Source organism: Scatophagus argus, chromosome 7, assembly GCF_020382885.2.
Source record: "Scatophagus argus isolate fScaArg1 chromosome 7, fScaArg1.pri, whole genome shotgun sequence".
Taxonomy (NCBI): domain Eukaryota; kingdom Metazoa; phylum Chordata; class Actinopteri; family Scatophagidae; genus Scatophagus; species Scatophagus argus.
This window is the reverse complement of record NC_058499.1, coordinates 404,318-421,000: the sequence shown is the minus strand read 5'-3', so window position 1 is coordinate 421,000 and position 16,683 is coordinate 404,318. Positions and strand designations below refer to the sequence as shown.

Below are 16,683 nucleotides of genomic sequence, written 5' to 3'. Positions count from 1 at the left end.
GTGATGTGATCAGTTAGCAAAATACTCTTTAAACTTTATTTAAATGTTTGTAATGGATTTTGGTACATTTTTGTTTTCTCCAGGCACTGGTCACAGCGATGACCAGATTCTGTATCACAGTGAATGCAGAGGTCCTTGACAGTCCACAGACTGTCCACATAACAGCATCAAATATGTGGTACTGTTTGATGTGAGTTTAAAGTGGCACGAATGTGGGGATGTTGAGGCTGAGCTCTGTTGTCGCCAAAGCTCCCGACGGCCATCACTGGGCTCCAGGAGGTTTAAATCCCGACCCCCTGATGTCCACGCCTGAGGTGGAGGCCACGTAGATGCTGCTGATGCTGCTGATGCTGCTGACAAAGCTGACCACACCAGAGGCAGTGACACTAGCCACAGACTCCAGTGTTGTGGAGCAATGGGACGACTTCATCATGCATCAGCAACACGAGCAACAGGAAGAGCTTTTCAGCTTGATTTATCTTTTCACTGAACAGACTGCAATGAAATGATGCACTGATCTTTGATGTGTGGGTGACTCCAGCTGGTCATCTGGCTTTTCTTGGAAAGCCACCATGTGATTGACTTCTATGGTTCTGAGAAAAATAAAACAAGCTTGCATTGATGGCCAAAATCTCACTATTTTAGATTTAGACATGTTCCTTTCAGGATGAACTGTAGTGGTGATCGCTTAGCTTTTCATCCAGCACCATCATCAAGTTGAAGCTTAATTTACTTTATCTGTCACCAAATACCCGGAAAACTAACAACACCATCAGCAGTACAGCGCAGTCATCGATTGTTAGCAAATGTCTGCGTGCTAACATGCTAAACTATGATGGTGAACATAGGTTAGCATGTTAGCACTGTCACTCTGCATGCATTGACATTAGACACTGAGATGGGCTGTATTTCAAGTTTTGTTCAGTTCATGTCAGTTTATATAAACCACAGCACTGTGACCGGACTATAAAGGCAGAACACTCAGGCCAGATGGGGCTAGTTTACAACTTGGCACACTTTCACCTGTTGAATCAAATTGCTAACTACTTCGACCTTTGGGTTTTATGGCAGCTTGCTCGTTTAAATAAAATGGTGGCAGGCACAATAAGTTAATTATAATTGTTTCTGTTGTGCTGGGCTTTCTGGCTTTACTCAAAGCTAAACTGAATAAAATGTGGGAGCTTTGTTGGAAAAGAGAATATCAGAACCACCCTTTCGCCTCGAAGGTAACTGCGCTCTTCACAGCGCCCTCTAACGGTCGCGATCAGAATGACGTGACGTCACGCCGCCATTTTCGTCTGTTACGCCGAGTCACCGGCTGGGCCCGTTCAGAGACTCGCACACAGGTAACCGTATCGCTACGTTTTACAGGTTTTATTAGGAGCAAAGCAGACAGAAGAAATTCAAAATATTATGTAAATAGTCACTTGCCAAATTCTGCCTCGTTTTGCTACGTTTTTAGTTGTACGTTTCAGCGAACCTAAGCGAGCTAACGATAACGTTAGCAGACAGGCGCAAATGGGTCGGAGGCTCAGCATGTGGACCTCAGTCCGCCTTTTAAGTTCATCCTCTTCCCTCAGCGGTGAACTTGTTGCATTTCCCTGCAGTGTTGGTAGCCTTGAAGACGAACCGACGGACTCACACTATGCTGAAAATATCAATTGTGAAGGTAAGCGAGCTTCTTTCTCTCACTGAAACTAACGTTAGCTAACGTTAAGAAAACGTTGATTTGACGGTCAGCATTAAGAAAAGTTGTGGAGGTTTTTGTGAATAAAGATGGATATCGCGTGGTTTCCGGGGTAGTTTTTGTCATGTTTTTGGTGATTTTGAAACTCTGTTCTGTAAAGTTATTTTATGAGGTTGGAATATTGCTTGTATAATTTTCTTAAATGCAGGTTTTAAATGTCATGACAAAATTAATCTGTGAACCTCCCCTGAATCCATCCTGTAAACTCCATCTGGCGAATGTGTGTCTGGATTAGATCGTTTTGACTTTAATCTGAGTTTGTTGTGAGCCATGATCAAGACGAGCACAGGACAGGAGTGTGAATCCGGATCTGGCTCTGGGCTGGTTCGTCCTCTGCAGGTTGAGAATCCGTCTTGCCTCTGGGGGCGGGTTGTTCAGGGTGCCGGCGTTGACGCGGCCACCACAGGACGGTACAACAATCTGCTGACTCAGATGAACCTCTTCTACAATGACGTCAGCCAGGACCTGCGGAGGCTGAAGCCCACATCGTTAGCGGACGGACAGGTAAGACCGATGCTGGACACACCTGGCCCAGGTGTTTTTGGATTGCGGGTAGACTGGTTGTGTTTGTTCCTGTATTCCCCTCAGGTGTGTGTGGTGTACTGGCCGGTGTTGAAGTCGTGGTGTCGGGCTGTGGTAGAGTCGCTCATTACGGACTCGGTGTCCTGCCAGGCTCGCTGCCTCCTGGTGGACCACGGAGAACGGCTGGTTGTCTCCTCAGACCAGTAAGACCAGAACAGTACCAGTCTTCCACATTACTGGATCACCACATTTTATTAAATTAGAGCAAATGCAGGAATACTTTGATGAGTAGATATTTTACTCCATGTTTTAACTGCTTTTTGGTAAAGTTTTGGTGGTGCAGTAAAACTGAAACAGTTTGCAGACCCGAGAGATGTTTAATATTTGTGTGTGTGGGTGTGTGTGTGCGCACGCGCGCGCGCATCTTTTGTGTTGTGTTGGTGTCTTGGTGTGGCAAGGATCCGAGTCGCTGTGCAGAACTTTCTTCAGCTGCCTTTCTGGATGAGGAGGTTCCACCTGGCGGGGATCAAACCCACAACCCTGCGAGTGTCTGTCTATGAGGAGAAGGCAGAGCTCATGTAAGACAGTTAGCACACACACACACACACACACACACACACACACACACATGTCCCTGCTTCATGTCTGTGCTGTGACAGCAGTTTGACTCGTGTTTTCCCCTGCAGTCCGGCCACTCAGTGGGACAGTTCTGCTACGCTGTACCTGCACAACCTTCTGCAAGGTGACCAACATGGCAGCTGTGTGCTACTGTTTGTCTCCAGACTTCACTTAAAAGCAACATTTGGTGTGTGTTCACACTGATGTTAAAACACGTTTGAAAGTTTGTTTCCTCCCATCAGTGTCGACCTGGACAGAAGCTGTGGTGCTGGAATCTGGGTCAGACTCCACTGCGGTTGAGCTCTACCTGACAGTGAGGAACGTCAAGGTGAGCTCATTCAGAGTCTTTTAGCTTGCACACAGACAGGACTACAGATCACCATGGTGTGTCCTCTTAAAACACCCTTGACGAATTAGCATTTTAATCTTCATCCAGGTTTCACCAGCCCGCCCCTTCGTTCCTGCTTTCGTTTGACATTTTTTGCTTATTGTGTTGTTTTCGCTTCCATTTCTTTGTTCGGTTTGTTATCGCAGCTTGACAAAGGAGTCACCAGAATGTTGGACCTTTTTCAGATTTGTGTGAACGACGATCTGGTGGCCAAGAAGTTTGCTTTGTATGTCAGAGAGTCAGCTGATGGCAGCGGGCTGGATGAGGTGGATCAGTTTCCTGTTATGTTGTCGTCCAGCATCTTAAAGCAGATTGTCTGCACAACCTCAGACAAGCCGGTCGCACAAGCACAACCAGCCCCCGGTAAACACACACACACCTGAATGTGTAGACTCGCATTCAGACCAAACTAAAATCCGGTTCTAAGTCAGCGGCTGCAGGAAGTGATCTGTTATGTGTGACGTTTGAGTGTTTCCAGATTTAAGGTGAGTAAGAAGGGAAACAGTGTTGTCAGTCTTTTCTAATTTGGTTTAATCAGTTATGTCACAAGGTCTGGCTGCCACCGGAGGATGTGATGGGCTGACGGCTGCCCCGACGCTTCAGGTCAGCAGCTGTGCTCACTGTGTTCCTGTCAGTTCTCCAGCCAACATCCACGCCTCCTCACCTCTGACCTCTGTGCTGCTTTAGAGCCAACGACACGAGCTGAAGACATCTGAAGGCAGCAGGTCAGAGGTCACAGAAGAACAGCTGTATCTAGGCTGCCAACCAGAGAAGGGCTCCGATTCTGTAGCTGTAGACAGGTGAGCACACCTTTGGTCCAGTTCAGCAGAGAAACGACTAAGCGTGAATTTTGTCTTTGTTTTTGGATCTGACCTGTTCTCGTGTTCAGTGACTCCTCAGAGGACACTGACTCGTCTCTGGCTGCAGCTCTCACCAAAGACCTCAGTCTGTTCAGGTGAGAGTTCATCTTGACCACATGCAGGACCTCTCGTGTGATTGGCTGAAACCAACAGCAGGCGTCATATGTTCTTTTGAAGGGGTGATACTGACAGCACTACCTGTACCCCTCAGGTTCCTGAAGTTTCTGAATCCCGGCAGCAGCTGCCAGCCGGAAGCTCCCAGTGTGAGAAAACAGGAGGTCTGGAGCAGCTTTCTACACACGTTCTAATGCACTCACATGGCTTTAGATGAACTCCACAGGGGTCTGAACTCCTATGTCTACAGCTCGCTGTAGCTGGAGATGCTCCAAGTGTTTCACACTGTATTTCACACGTACAGGTTGGTCTAAACTTTCTGAATCACACATTAGAAACCAAAAGCCTCTTTTTTTTTTTTTTTTTTGTTTTCAGATCAGTGATAATGAAGAGCTAAAAGACTGTCAGCCTGAAGAGATGACTGCTGCCTCCAGCACCTGCACAAGACAGGAAGTGTACGCTGCAGCACACATTCAGCAAGCCGGTTCACTGAAGCCTCGTTCAGATGCGTTCAGGTTACAGGGGGGAGGTGGGAATTGTATAACCACAGAGCTCCTCGGTGCCTTAATTCATCATTCAGGGCAGCATTTAAAGCGTTGTGCTTCTCATAGCCATAACTCGTAATCATGCCCTAATCACCACAGGTTTAACTTTTCTTCGGGCTCAAATGAGTCCTGTGATTTTTAGTTGAATGAAAATACACCAGTGAGTGAACTGGGACACAGCAGGTTGGTCGGACTGCAGTTATTTCTGTGGTGGGCGTGAAGGAAGAACCACACAGGAATCCCATCTGAACAGGCCTTTAAAATGATTCTCACTTTTTTCACTTACTGGGATTAAAACTTCATCATCATAATCTGCAGTCTGTGTATGAGAGCTGCTGCTCTGTATGTACATGAAATATTTTCTGTGTGTGTTTAATACTTTCATACAACAGTGAGTCTGTAACAACATGCAGGGAAGTGAGAATCTTTTGCTCCATGTTAAGTGATCTGAACAGCTGCTATCAGTAACTTCGTTCTTGCAATTAGTGGAAAAAGTGCATGTGTTCATGAAAGCAGTGAGGAGGAGGAGGAGACGAGGTCCATCCAGATGTTCTGCCACACATCAACCGGCATCAGTAACAGCATGACTCCAGTCAGTGTGAACATGTGAGGCTCATGTGAGACCGTCTTCACTCTGTCTCTGTTGTCCAGCAGTTTAGCATCAGCTGAGGAAGAGAAGACATGGAGGAACAAGGAGGACCAGACCTGTTCACGGTGAGAGGAAGGACATGACTGACAAGATGGACAGACGGACAGGACAGGAGTCGTATTTTCCAGTATTTTGAGGGTAAACGCTGTCTAATAGAAATGATATCCGACTGTGGTGTCTGCTGCAGTCTTCTGGAGTGGCTGAACCCAGAACCTCTGAACCCTGATTCCGACCCTGCAGACTCTGTGGTACGTCCTCCCTAAACTGTTTCAGAGTCTGAGTGTCTGAAGGTTGTTGCTGCCTGGTTTTGACTGTCGTGGTGGTGAATACGCATCGGTACGATGTTGGCCTTAGGAAACTTTGATTAATACGTAGGAGACGTTTCCATCTCTGCCCCTTCCTGCCCCATCAGAACGGTTTCACGTTAAAGGAGCCCACAGGTTCCAGACCGGTTGTTCATTTGCTCTGTGCTCCCTGCCTGTCCGTAGGCGGTTCCCGCTGATCCCAGGAGCTCTGGGGTTCTGGTGCACGCCGCCCTCCCAGTGGAGCCCTGCAGCAGCCTGGATGACGCCCCCATTGTTAAAGCTCTCTGCTGGGTAAACTCAAGCTCTGTTCTGACACTCATCTGAACTGCCTGGAGGTGTGCATGTGAGTGTGAATGAGCCCCGTGATGAACTGGTGACCTGCCCAGGTGTATACACACACACACACACTGTACACACTCGCAGGTTTGGTTGAAAAGATCTCGTTTCATAAGTTTTACTCTTACTGTTAAGTTCCAGTTTGACAATTAAAAATATGAATTTTACCTGGAAAATTATGACAGAACATACACAAGCTGCAAAATTTCTGAAAAACCCTGCAGATAAAATGAATTTTGTTGCCACAGTGATTATTCTTCTCCACCTGGACAGTAAACGTATTAAAAGTTAATCTTAAAGGTTTCAGAAGAAGAGGACATGAAGAAGTGAAACAGTCATCAGTCTGTTATCTGATGCTTTTATGTCAGGCTCCTAATTTTAGTTTTACATTCTACCCAGAGGGGCTTCAAATCGCACAGTTAGCATCTCATCAGAGACACAACACAGTAGAAAGTGGGTGGATTGAGCCCACCTGTCCACAGCTCGGTGAGGCAGCTCAGGCTTCACAGTAGCACCTGGATGCAGATCTGTGACAGTTTGTCCAAGTGTTTACTCTCACTGAAAGTCAATGCGTGTCCAGTTTGACTTAGCACCTGTCTCCAGGTGTTGCGGAGAATGCAGCGCGACACTCTGTCTCCAGCTGAGCGTTACAGCTGGCCAGCTGTGGCTCGGGGATGCAACACTTTCATCGTCTCACATGACGCCGAGCAGCCGCTCGGCTACCTCGCCCCGCTCCTCACCCACATCCTGCTCAACTCCGTCTTCTCCTCCTCCACCACCAGCAGAGGGGTGAGTACACCGTAACGTTGGGTGAAAGGCTTCCTCATCCGATTCTGATGACAACACGCACCACCAGGTGTGTGACTGGCTTGTTTCCAGAGGACAGCTTGTCACTGCTGTGTTCATGTATTTGTGTGCAGCCTGTGGCGGTGCTGCTGTGTCCTGGCTGGGAGAAGGTTCACATGGTGTATGACCTCCTGCTGGAGATGAAAGTCGCCCCCACCCTCCACCCTGGTATCGCACTGCTGGGCGTCGGCAAAGACGAGGCCAAGGCTGTCAGAATCCCCAAAAACTGTGAGCAAGGCTACTGGTCAGCCGATTATGAAAAATGTCCAGCCAATCATGTTGTGTTTTTTAATGTTTGGCCAGGCCTGCTGTTAGTGACCACTCCCTTCACTTTGGTGCGCCTGCTGCCCTGCCACTGCTTCCTGTTCCTGCGTCTGTACCACCTGGTGCTGGACGAGGCTGACAAGCTCTTCACTCTGGCTCCTGACCAGGTGACATTCTGCTCCTCGTCCTCACTCAGCAGCTTCTGAGCTGCCGTAGCTGCTAACAGGCGGCTGGAGATTCTGCGATGTGGGCAGACGGGGCAGCCAATAGAAACTGTCTGCTCTGTCAGCTCCTGCTACATTTTAGAAGAAAAGTTTTACAATTTAGTAACATTAAGACATGGAGGATTAATTCATAATTGTGTTGTAAAACTCTCCTGTCAGATGGCGACCATCTTGCAGCATTTCCAAAAGGTGACCTCCAGCGAGGAGAAAGCTTCCTGTCCTCGGCAGCTCGTTGCCGTGTCCAAAAGATGGACCAGTGACATGGACGGGTTGTTGGTCAATCACATGCCGTACCCCTGCATCGTCATGAGTGTCCCTGAGGAGGCGGCTCTCTATGGTGACGTTCAGCAGGTCAGTCTCAATGAAAACACTTAAAAGAAAGTCTGTTTTAATTTAAGATGTGCCCAAGATGTCACTCAGATTAAAACTGAAAAAAACTGACTTGATCCTCTTAAACACATTATATGATAAACTAATGAAGATGTGTATTTTAAGCCGACCCTTCATTTCACTGTGAATTCCTCCCAAATGTCTGAATACCTGCAGGTGTTTTTAGGTTTGAATGATCTGCTCTAGATATCAAATGTGTCCTCATGTTCAGCTGAATGTTCTGGTGACGAGACTTCCATTTTGTCTTCTCACAGATCATCCTCATGACTCTCGAGAGCAGCAAGATGTCCATCCTGCTGGGTGCGTTGGATTTCAATCCCAGCGTAGGCCAGAAGACTCTGATTGTAGCCAACTCCGCTCAGGAGGTGGAAGATGTGTTCAAGGTGAAACGACGGCTCGGTTACAGTATACTGCACATTATACTGCGTGTAATACTGCACAGTATAGCGTGTACTGTAATGTGTTGTACTGATGAGTTGAATCTGACAGAGTCTTTTCTCATCTTCAGGCTGTGAGCAACAAATCAGCTTTCTGCCTCAGGAGCCACGAGGGGTTAACTCACCAGTTTGACTTTGTCATCCAGCAGTGGAGGAGAGACATCAGCCCCGGCACTCACGTTATTCTGGGTAAACTCTGTGTGTCAGCAGTAAACACTTCCTGTGAATCCCCTCTCTGAACATAAATGGTGCTTCTGTCTTTTTCATTTTTCTTGTGTTTTACCTTTGACCTCCAGTGACCACCAACGAGTGCCTGAAGTGTCTGGGAATCAGAGACGCCACATGTGTCGTCCACTATGGCTTCCCTGCTTCCCCCAGAGTTTTCGGCAGCCGACTCTTCTGCATGGCCGAGAACTTCAGGAACCTTTCTGAACGAGTAAGAACAGGCAGCTAAGATGAGCTCCTGGGTGATCAGTGCGTGAACAGAAGCACACATTCGGTATTTATGTTTCCTGCTGACAGTTATGGTTAAAGGCACAGTTCACCCAAAAATCAAAAGAAACCCAACAGTATGTCTCTTCTTCCTGTAGTGCTGTTTTTCTGTCTGGAGAGTTTTGGTGTGATTTGCAGGGTTTTTTGAGATATCAGCTGAAGTGATGTCTGCCTCCTGTCCAGTATAATGAAACTAAATGGCACAAACCTGGTTACTCATGATAATCCACAGACCTTGCTGTTGACAGTTTCATGTGGGAACTATTTTCTTTGCATGTTATGGTTCAGAAGGAATCATTAGAGGCTGGCTAGCTAAGCTAGCTGACATTACTTCTCAGCCAAGGAGGACGCCAACAGTGCTTCCATCCTGCTGATGCAGAAGGAAAATCGTTCCTCCTTGAAACACAGATTTCACGACGTACAGTTGACTGTGTGTCAGCAGTGACCTGATGAGGGTCAGGAAGGTTTGAAAGGTTGATGTTGCCATAAACAGCAGCACTGACGGGTTTCTCCGCCATCCAGTGTTACATTTCAGTTGACCTCAAGGATGTTTAGGTGTGCAGTACCTCTTTAAAGCTCTCTGATTTCTGTGGCTTCTTTTCCAAGCTTCCCTCCCAGGATCAGACGCAGAGCTGCCCTCGCCTCACCAGGTCAGTGCTGCTGATCTCTGAGGAGAACGCTCGTCATGTGGTCGGGGTTCTGCGTTACCTGGTACGAACCGACGCCCCGCTCCCCCCTGAGCTGCTGTCCTTCGCCCGGGGTGTCCATGTGGCCCGGGAGGACCAGAAGACCAACCGGCCTCTCTGCAACTACCTGAAGAGCTTTGGAGTCTGCAGGTCTGTGATTACCTGCTGTGTGTTGAGCCTCAACGTCCATCCGTCTTTAATCCATAGTCTGTCATCTGTAACGGTGTAACATTTTGGGCTCTGAGAAATTTGTGATTTCCCGTTTTGGAGATTGAACGATTGATTAATGGAAAATAACTGAGATAGTGTTGTCGACTCTGTCTTCGGATTTTGAGGAGCTGCTCTGAGCTGCTGTCGACTTACTGAGGGAGTTAAAATATTCACACGTTTTTTAGACGAGTGTTGTGGTTCAAATCCACTTCCCCTCGTCTGCCCTCTCTGAACAAAATGGCTTCAGGACTGATTTGAGTTGATGTTGAATGAATGATAAACTGAGCCTCACTGTGTGGTTGTGTGTCATCTGTTTGACAGAGACCGCGGTGTGTGTCCCGACCGCCACAGAATAATTTCTCACCTGGATCATTCGGCACTTCCTGCTTCAGGAGTCATCGAGGTGAAACCGCTCAATAGACAGGACACATAAAATGGTGTTTGTGAAGAATCAATCACATTGTTGTCTAGTTATGTAAATTTGGGCGGCTGTGGCTCAGGAGGTACCACGGTGGTCCACCAATCAGAATGTCAGTGGTTCGTTCCTTGACCCCTGCGGTCTACGTTTCAAAGTGTCTTGAACGAGGCACTGAACCACTGTGTGAATGCTTATCACCCCTGATGAGCACGGAATCCCGCTGGTGTGCGATGATCCGACGCTTGTGTCTGATTTCCAGGTCGTACCTCTCCACGTTAAGACGGCCTCAGTATTCTATGGTCGTATTGTCGGGAAGGATGACAGTGGTTTTCAGAACATGGCAGCTGAGATGACTTCTTACTACGCTGACAAGAAACCTGGAGCCCCGGACGTACTGGTGGGAGGCCTGTACGCCGTGCAGGAGGACAACGTCATCCACAGGTCGGACCTGAAGCACAACTGCAGGAGATCTGCTCCAGCGCCTTTTATGAACTGTTTGTTAGTGGAGCAGAGCAGTAACATTCTGTTAGTGTCTTTGTAACTGAGGCTGGTGCTTAGTTATCAGGCTACCATTTGTTTCATGTAAATTTCTTACTGGTTTCCAAACTGAAATTGATCTAACTTGTGACTTGAGTCTAGACTGGAACTCCACAGGTGAAAGTCTCTAATGTACCTGTGTGCTCCCTGTGGCAGGGTGAAGGTCTTGTCGGTGCCAGACAGAAGTGGTCTCCTCTTTTTCAGCGTCTTTGTTTGGTTTATTGACGTGGGAAAAGAGGAGGAGGTGAAATCGCATCAGATCCTCCAGCTGCCGCAGCAGTTTCAGTCCCTGCCCGAACAGGCCATCGAGATCATCGTCTGCCGGGTCAAACCGGCTGATGCCGAGACTGACTGGCACCCTAAGGTTTCCTCTCCCCTCCACACTTTGCTCTCACACACACACAGACACATTGCCAACCATTGCAAATCCTCTTTCTACTGGCTCCTGGTTCCTCCCACTGGAACTTGATTGGCCTTTGGCCTGCTGGTGGTCAGAGGATCTGGGCCTCCTGCTGATGCTGGAGCTCAGCTCAGTCTGTGAGATCATGTTAGTCGGAGCTCAAATCAACATGAGAAAGTCATGAAGTTGGTCTTACATGTGATTGGGTAATACTGTAACATTTACCATGACATACTTCCACTTTATTGCAGTGTTGTATTTTTATTTGTACCCTAATTTGTGAGATATTTAGTTTAGTGAATTATTTAATATGTCAGCAGTTTCTAGTATGATTTTTTTCATTTCCGTGTGTTTTTGTCAAGCTACACATCAATAACACAATCTGAAATTGGCTCCAGGCTCCATCAACACATGTGACAGGCGGCTGATCACCTCAAAGTAGCCTGCAAACTTTTTGTGATTCGGATTAATCTGCTGCACTTGGAGAACTTGTGATTAGTGGAGGTAGAAATGCTGTGCGTCGGCTTCATGAGGCCAGTTGAGCTGAACAGAACTACAAACCATAACAAATGAGAAGTGGAAAAGTAGAGTGAGGTAACCAGGTTTTATGAACTTGAGTGCATTCTGACTGAATGCTGATAATTTTCAGTTTTATTTCAGCGGGGAAAATGGTTTTAAATCTGAATTTAACAGATAGAGCTCAGAGTCACTAAGTGTTCAGTCTGCAGGTGTCAGAAGCAGCCACGTGATTGATTTTGGCTCACAGGTGACCAGAGCGCTGAGCCAGAAGATCCGAGGTCTGCAGCACCGAGCCAAAGTGGTTTTCAGTCTGGGAAACACCATCTTTGTTGATCCCATGGTAGGTGTTGACCTGTCAGTCATCACGTCTTCATCAGCATGTACCTGATGGATGAATAAAGTGTCCGAATTAAAACGGGTTATAACTTTCCTTGCTGCAGTGTCAGTTTTACAGTGTAAGGTTTTGCCAAAGGGCCCAAAGTTGATGATTTTGTCAGGGGGCTTCCTGTCTGTGTAATAATCAAATTAAAGAGTTTGGTGTCACAGAGTCTGTTTGACTGCTTTAACTCGATGTTTCCTGCTGCTGTTGTCAAGGTTCGTGTCATTCAGGTGCCAGGTATGAGAAGTGTGATCAATGAATACAGCGTGCAGTCAGAGATCCTGAACACTGGGATGGGAGTCAGCAACCCAGAGCACGTGGACCTGCTGAGGGCGCTCTTCCAGGAGCAGGGTCACCCTTGCGGGTAAGGAAGCACACTATGCTAAGCAGTGGACTAACATGTCCACTTTGGCTCTGATAAGTGAAGCGTCATGTGGTTTGTAGCTCGGGAAACGGTCTGCCCTCTTTGGAGGTCCGGATCAAATCTGAGGAGGAAGTCCTGGCCAAAGCCTTCCGATCGACCAAGGTCAGTGGGCTGGCTGCCCTCCCTCACTTTGAACCACCGCTCAGCCCGGCAGCAGCACCAGTGGCTGATCCCCGCTCGAGTCCAGAGTGTGACCAGAAAGTCCTGTGGACCAACAAGGCAGCTGCCGGATGGACAAACCGCCCCAGGGCTGACCTGGAGTCAGCTGAGCAGATGATGAGGTTGGTATCTTCACAGAGGAGCTGGACGATCAGCACACCACACATCAGAAAATACATCTGAAATTAGAGCTGTCAAGATTAGTTGATTGATTGATTAAACATCAAATCTAAGTTGCTATTTTAATAGACAGTAAATTGAGGCATTTGTTAAAATGTAAATATGTAAAATCAGTAACTGGTTTGACAGTAAACTGAATGTCTTTGAGTTGTGGACAAAGCTGATGTGATCATGAGCTGTTCTGATGTTTTATGGGCCAGTTAATCAAGAAAATGATGGACAAGCTAATGGATGATGGAAGCACTTGCTGGTTGTAGCCCAAGTCCGTGACACAAGTGAACGTCTCTGGCTTCAGTTTCATCTGACTGAACAGAATCTTTCTGGTTTTGAATCCACAGGAGCAGTGATGGAGACCCCCCCTCTGCGATCAGCCACACTGCTGCTGTCAGCCCCCGTGGAAATGGTAACAGTACACACACACACGTTGTTCAGCATTAGCAGTTGGACCCTGAGGCGCATCCTGTCGTCCTGTCGGTGGAGACGTTATTCAATAAAAAGAGCTGTGATCAGCCTTCATGTGAGATGTTCAATGTCAGGTCCAGCTGCTGATAAATTATGAGTCAATATTAAATGATGTGCAGTCAGTGAGCCTGAAACAAAGTCACCTGTACACAGTAAATCAGTTTGTGTTTGTGTTCAGGTGACGTTGAGAGAGACGACCCTCAGCCCATCTGCACTGAGACAGACCACCACAGCTCCACGAAAAGGTACAACAGCTTCTGTTTTTCTGACTTTGGTGTCTCTGAAACACAACTGCCTTTTCTTTGAAGTGGAGGTTGATGTTAAATCGTGTTTCAGTTTCCACCCTCAGGTGCGCTGGTACCAAACGTCCGACTGTGTGATGGTGACAGTGAAGCTGACGAGCCCAGAGAGTCAGCGCTGTGACTTCCTGCCTGACAGAGTCACCTACAGGTCTGTCAGGAGCAGGCCACCCGCCGTCACTCACTTACTTCACATCACACCCAACACTCAGTGGGACGCTTTATCCAGAGCACTTTACACCGGCGGCAGCGGCTACATGTTTAGCATGGCCGGTCTGTGTGTGAATTAAACGCACACAAACATGAGCCAATGAACACGCTCGTTTGTGACCAGCTAGCAACGGTTCAGCATTATTTCTGAAGAGGCCATTTTACAGCTCGGCATTTAATCACATCAAAGGCACACAGGGTTAGTGCAGACAGAGATGAGTTTGAGTTCGGTCAGGAAAAGGAGTTTTCACTGCTGTTGTTCTGCTGTAGTGACGCCACACATTCAAATACAGACGTTTCCGTGACGACATTTACAACCAAAGATACTCAGTGACTTTAGCCTGGAATAAAATGTTTGAAAATCAGTATTTGGTGTCACATGATTATTACACAACTGTCAGCCGTCATCAGCACCTCACCCTTATTGCTGAGAAAACTATTTATGGCTCGGATAATTGTCTGTTCACGCTGCTCGCTAACACTGTGGCACGTCGCGATGTCCCTGAATGCTGTTTAACAAAAACTACAGTGTTCGAAGGCGTCACCCAGGCGGGGGTCCGGCTGCTGCTCTGAGTGTGGTGGGGTCTGGGTGGAGGTCGTGGAATGTATGATAATTCATTTGGAACATCTAATCAGAAAATATAACAGCAATAACTGTTAGCTTTCTGTGGGCGTGTTTTTAAACCTTTGAATGAGTTCACGGTGGGGATTAAACCCATCAGCAACAGATAAATCAACGCATTTCACAGTATAAATCAGCTTCAACAAGGCAACGTATTGTTTCACAGGCCTGTGAGTATATCTGCTGTCTTCCTGTCTCGGCTGATGTCTGACTCAGGTGGCTGAAGAGCAATGCGGCACAGCATCTAGCTGTAGGACGTTTAAACGCATTATAATATGAACCCCAGCTTTGAAACTGGATCATGTTTTGGAGAGCGAATGTTTTCTGGTTGTCCTGCAGCTGCTCTGACTCGCCTCTCTGTGACTGTGAGTTTCTCAGTGGACAGACAGTTTACTTGTTGCTAAAGTAACTGCTGCGGCTCCTGTTAGCTAGTTAGCTCTATTAGCAGTGCAGCTAGCTGAGCGCCACACTGCTGGACTGCAGGGAGGAGGAGGAGGAGATGGTTTTCATATCCAGGGTGGAGAAGGACACGGCGGAGAGCAGCAGAACCGGGCTTAGCAGCCTCTAAGGACATCAGGACAGAGGAGCAGACACCGAAGAGGACGCTGACCGAGGAGGAGAGAAAGTGACCGAGCCAGAGGACAGGCGAGAGTAAATCTCAGACTGGCGGCCAGTCGTTGGTGAGAGCTTCTGGAAGACAGACGGCGAGCTGGACTTCCTGCTGTGGGACCAGGAAGTCATATTAGCTGACCTGCTAAATTTTGTCTCGTGTTGTCGTACTTGCTTCACGATTTGCTGACGTTCTTGTTTTTAATATTCAGCAGAACGGGCCCGTTTCCTCAAAGGGTTAGCTGTTAGCTTGTCACAGCCAGGTGTTGGCAGCACATGGTCTTCAGTTCAGGTTACGTTAGCTTGGCAGGCCACTGATCTGTAGAAAACTTTGACTGCTGCATGGCAAAGAAATGTCCGCGTGTGCATGTTTACCTGAAGACGAGCTTTGAGACGACATTGTTAGGATGCCATAGAGTTTGGTTTCTATCTTGTACATCTGATGAACAGAGATTTGTTGAACAGTGGTGTTGCACGCATAAACTGTGGGGGGTGCCAAATCACACTAAATACCAGTTTTTACATAATGTTGCTTTACTTCCTGACTAAATGATATTCCCTAATATGAGAAGAACTTGTCGTGGTGCCGTGGTGCTCCTCTCATTCCTGGACTGCAGCCCTTCATTTCCACCTGGGTTCACTGCACCGAGGTGCACAGTACCAGAACCTTTATTTAAAAAGTTGAATGACATGCTGGCTCTCTGATGGACTCCCTGACTGACTGAGGACTTGAGGGAGGTGATCCTGAGCAGAGAGTTTAACTCAGTGGCTTTGAACGAGACTGTGCAGTACAGAACCAAACAGTTTGATCAGACAGACCCTCTCTCTCTCTCTGTTGGCTGTTCAGTGGCCGAGCGAACGGACGGGCCTACAGAGCCGACCTGGAGCTTCACGCCAACATCGCTCCTGAACGCTGCTGCTGGGAAATGAAGTCCAATGAGCCAGTCCTCAAACTGGTCAAACAACAACAGGGGTACTGGCAAAGACTCCTGAAGAACAAGGTACTGGACCTCATGTTGTTCAGTCTCCAGCAGACGTTAAGATGACTCATCATGTGCACAAAATCTGCTTTTGAAGTCATGACGAGCTGATGAGAAGTTTTGACAGTTTTTGTTGTTGCTATATATGTAAGATGCTTTTCAGAATTTCCAGAATTCATTTGAGCTGCACCCAATTTGGGCAAAACAAAACTTGGACTTGTTTGCTTTTGCAGAATATTTTTGTGAGTTACGACATGGAGCACTTTGAAGAGGATGAAGACAGAACCTCAGACGGTAAAAACCTCGGCCACTGAAAGCCCACATCTGTAGTGCAGTGACGTTCCATCACAGTGATGTCTCTGTTCAGGTCCGAGGTTTGTGGAGGACACAGGAGAGGACAACTGGTACGTGAAGTCAGACAGCAGCAGTGAGAGCGACTGAAGGGGAAAGATGTCAGGCGTCACGTCTGTGCTGACGCTCGTCATCTGTTCATATGTGAGGCTCACAGCGGTAACATCAGCATCAGAGCTCCTCCAGACACTAAAGGAGTATTTCTCATATTTCACTTTCCTGTTTCAGGAAAAACAACATTAGCGGCTGTTTAAAAAACACAGTGTTTACTGCAGTAACAGACAACTAGATGTGAACTCGGTTCGGTTTCTTTTACTTTACTCTCAGAAAATGAGAACTCCCAAACCCTCGGCGGGCTTTACAGTCTGTCGCTCTGTTTGACGAGATGAAACTTGTGGCGTCCTGCTGATGAAGACAACAGAACAAAAAGCTGCAGAGCAGCTGCAAAATGGACATCGAGACTGTGCTGAAGGACAGAAGGAGTCATTTTCAAGCTTTGGA

At 47.4% G+C, this 16,683-nt stretch overlaps 1 protein-coding gene across 1 annotated transcript; it reads left to right on the top strand.

The window, feature by feature from the left end:
• The first annotated feature begins 187 nt into the window (after positions 1–187).
• tdrd12 (tudor domain containing 12) lies at positions 188–16,352 on the top strand. Its single transcript, XM_046393963.1, is given in 36 exon segments — positions 188–838; positions 1,227–1,346; positions 1,608–1,669; positions 2,087–2,251; positions 2,336–2,472; positions 2,728–2,847; positions 2,956–3,011; positions 3,130–3,215; positions 3,461–3,638; positions 3,826–4,075; positions 4,165–4,230; positions 4,347–4,413; positions 4,625–4,704; positions 5,446–5,508; positions 5,631–5,691; positions 5,932–6,039; positions 6,688–6,873; positions 7,005–7,158; positions 7,234–7,361; positions 7,578–7,769; positions 8,063–8,191; positions 8,317–8,434; positions 8,542–8,681; positions 9,344–9,573; positions 9,955–10,036; positions 10,311–10,492; positions 10,745–10,952; positions 11,755–11,847; positions 12,102–12,250; positions 12,331–12,630; positions 12,988–13,052; positions 13,290–13,356; positions 13,448–13,561; positions 15,699–15,852; positions 16,065–16,125; positions 16,199–16,352. Coding segments are annotated over 34 exon segments (4,287 nt in total). The 5' UTR covers positions 188–838; positions 1,227–1,346; positions 1,608–1,645; the 3' UTR covers positions 16,273–16,352.
• The last annotated feature ends 331 nt before the right edge of the window (positions 16,353–16,683 follow it).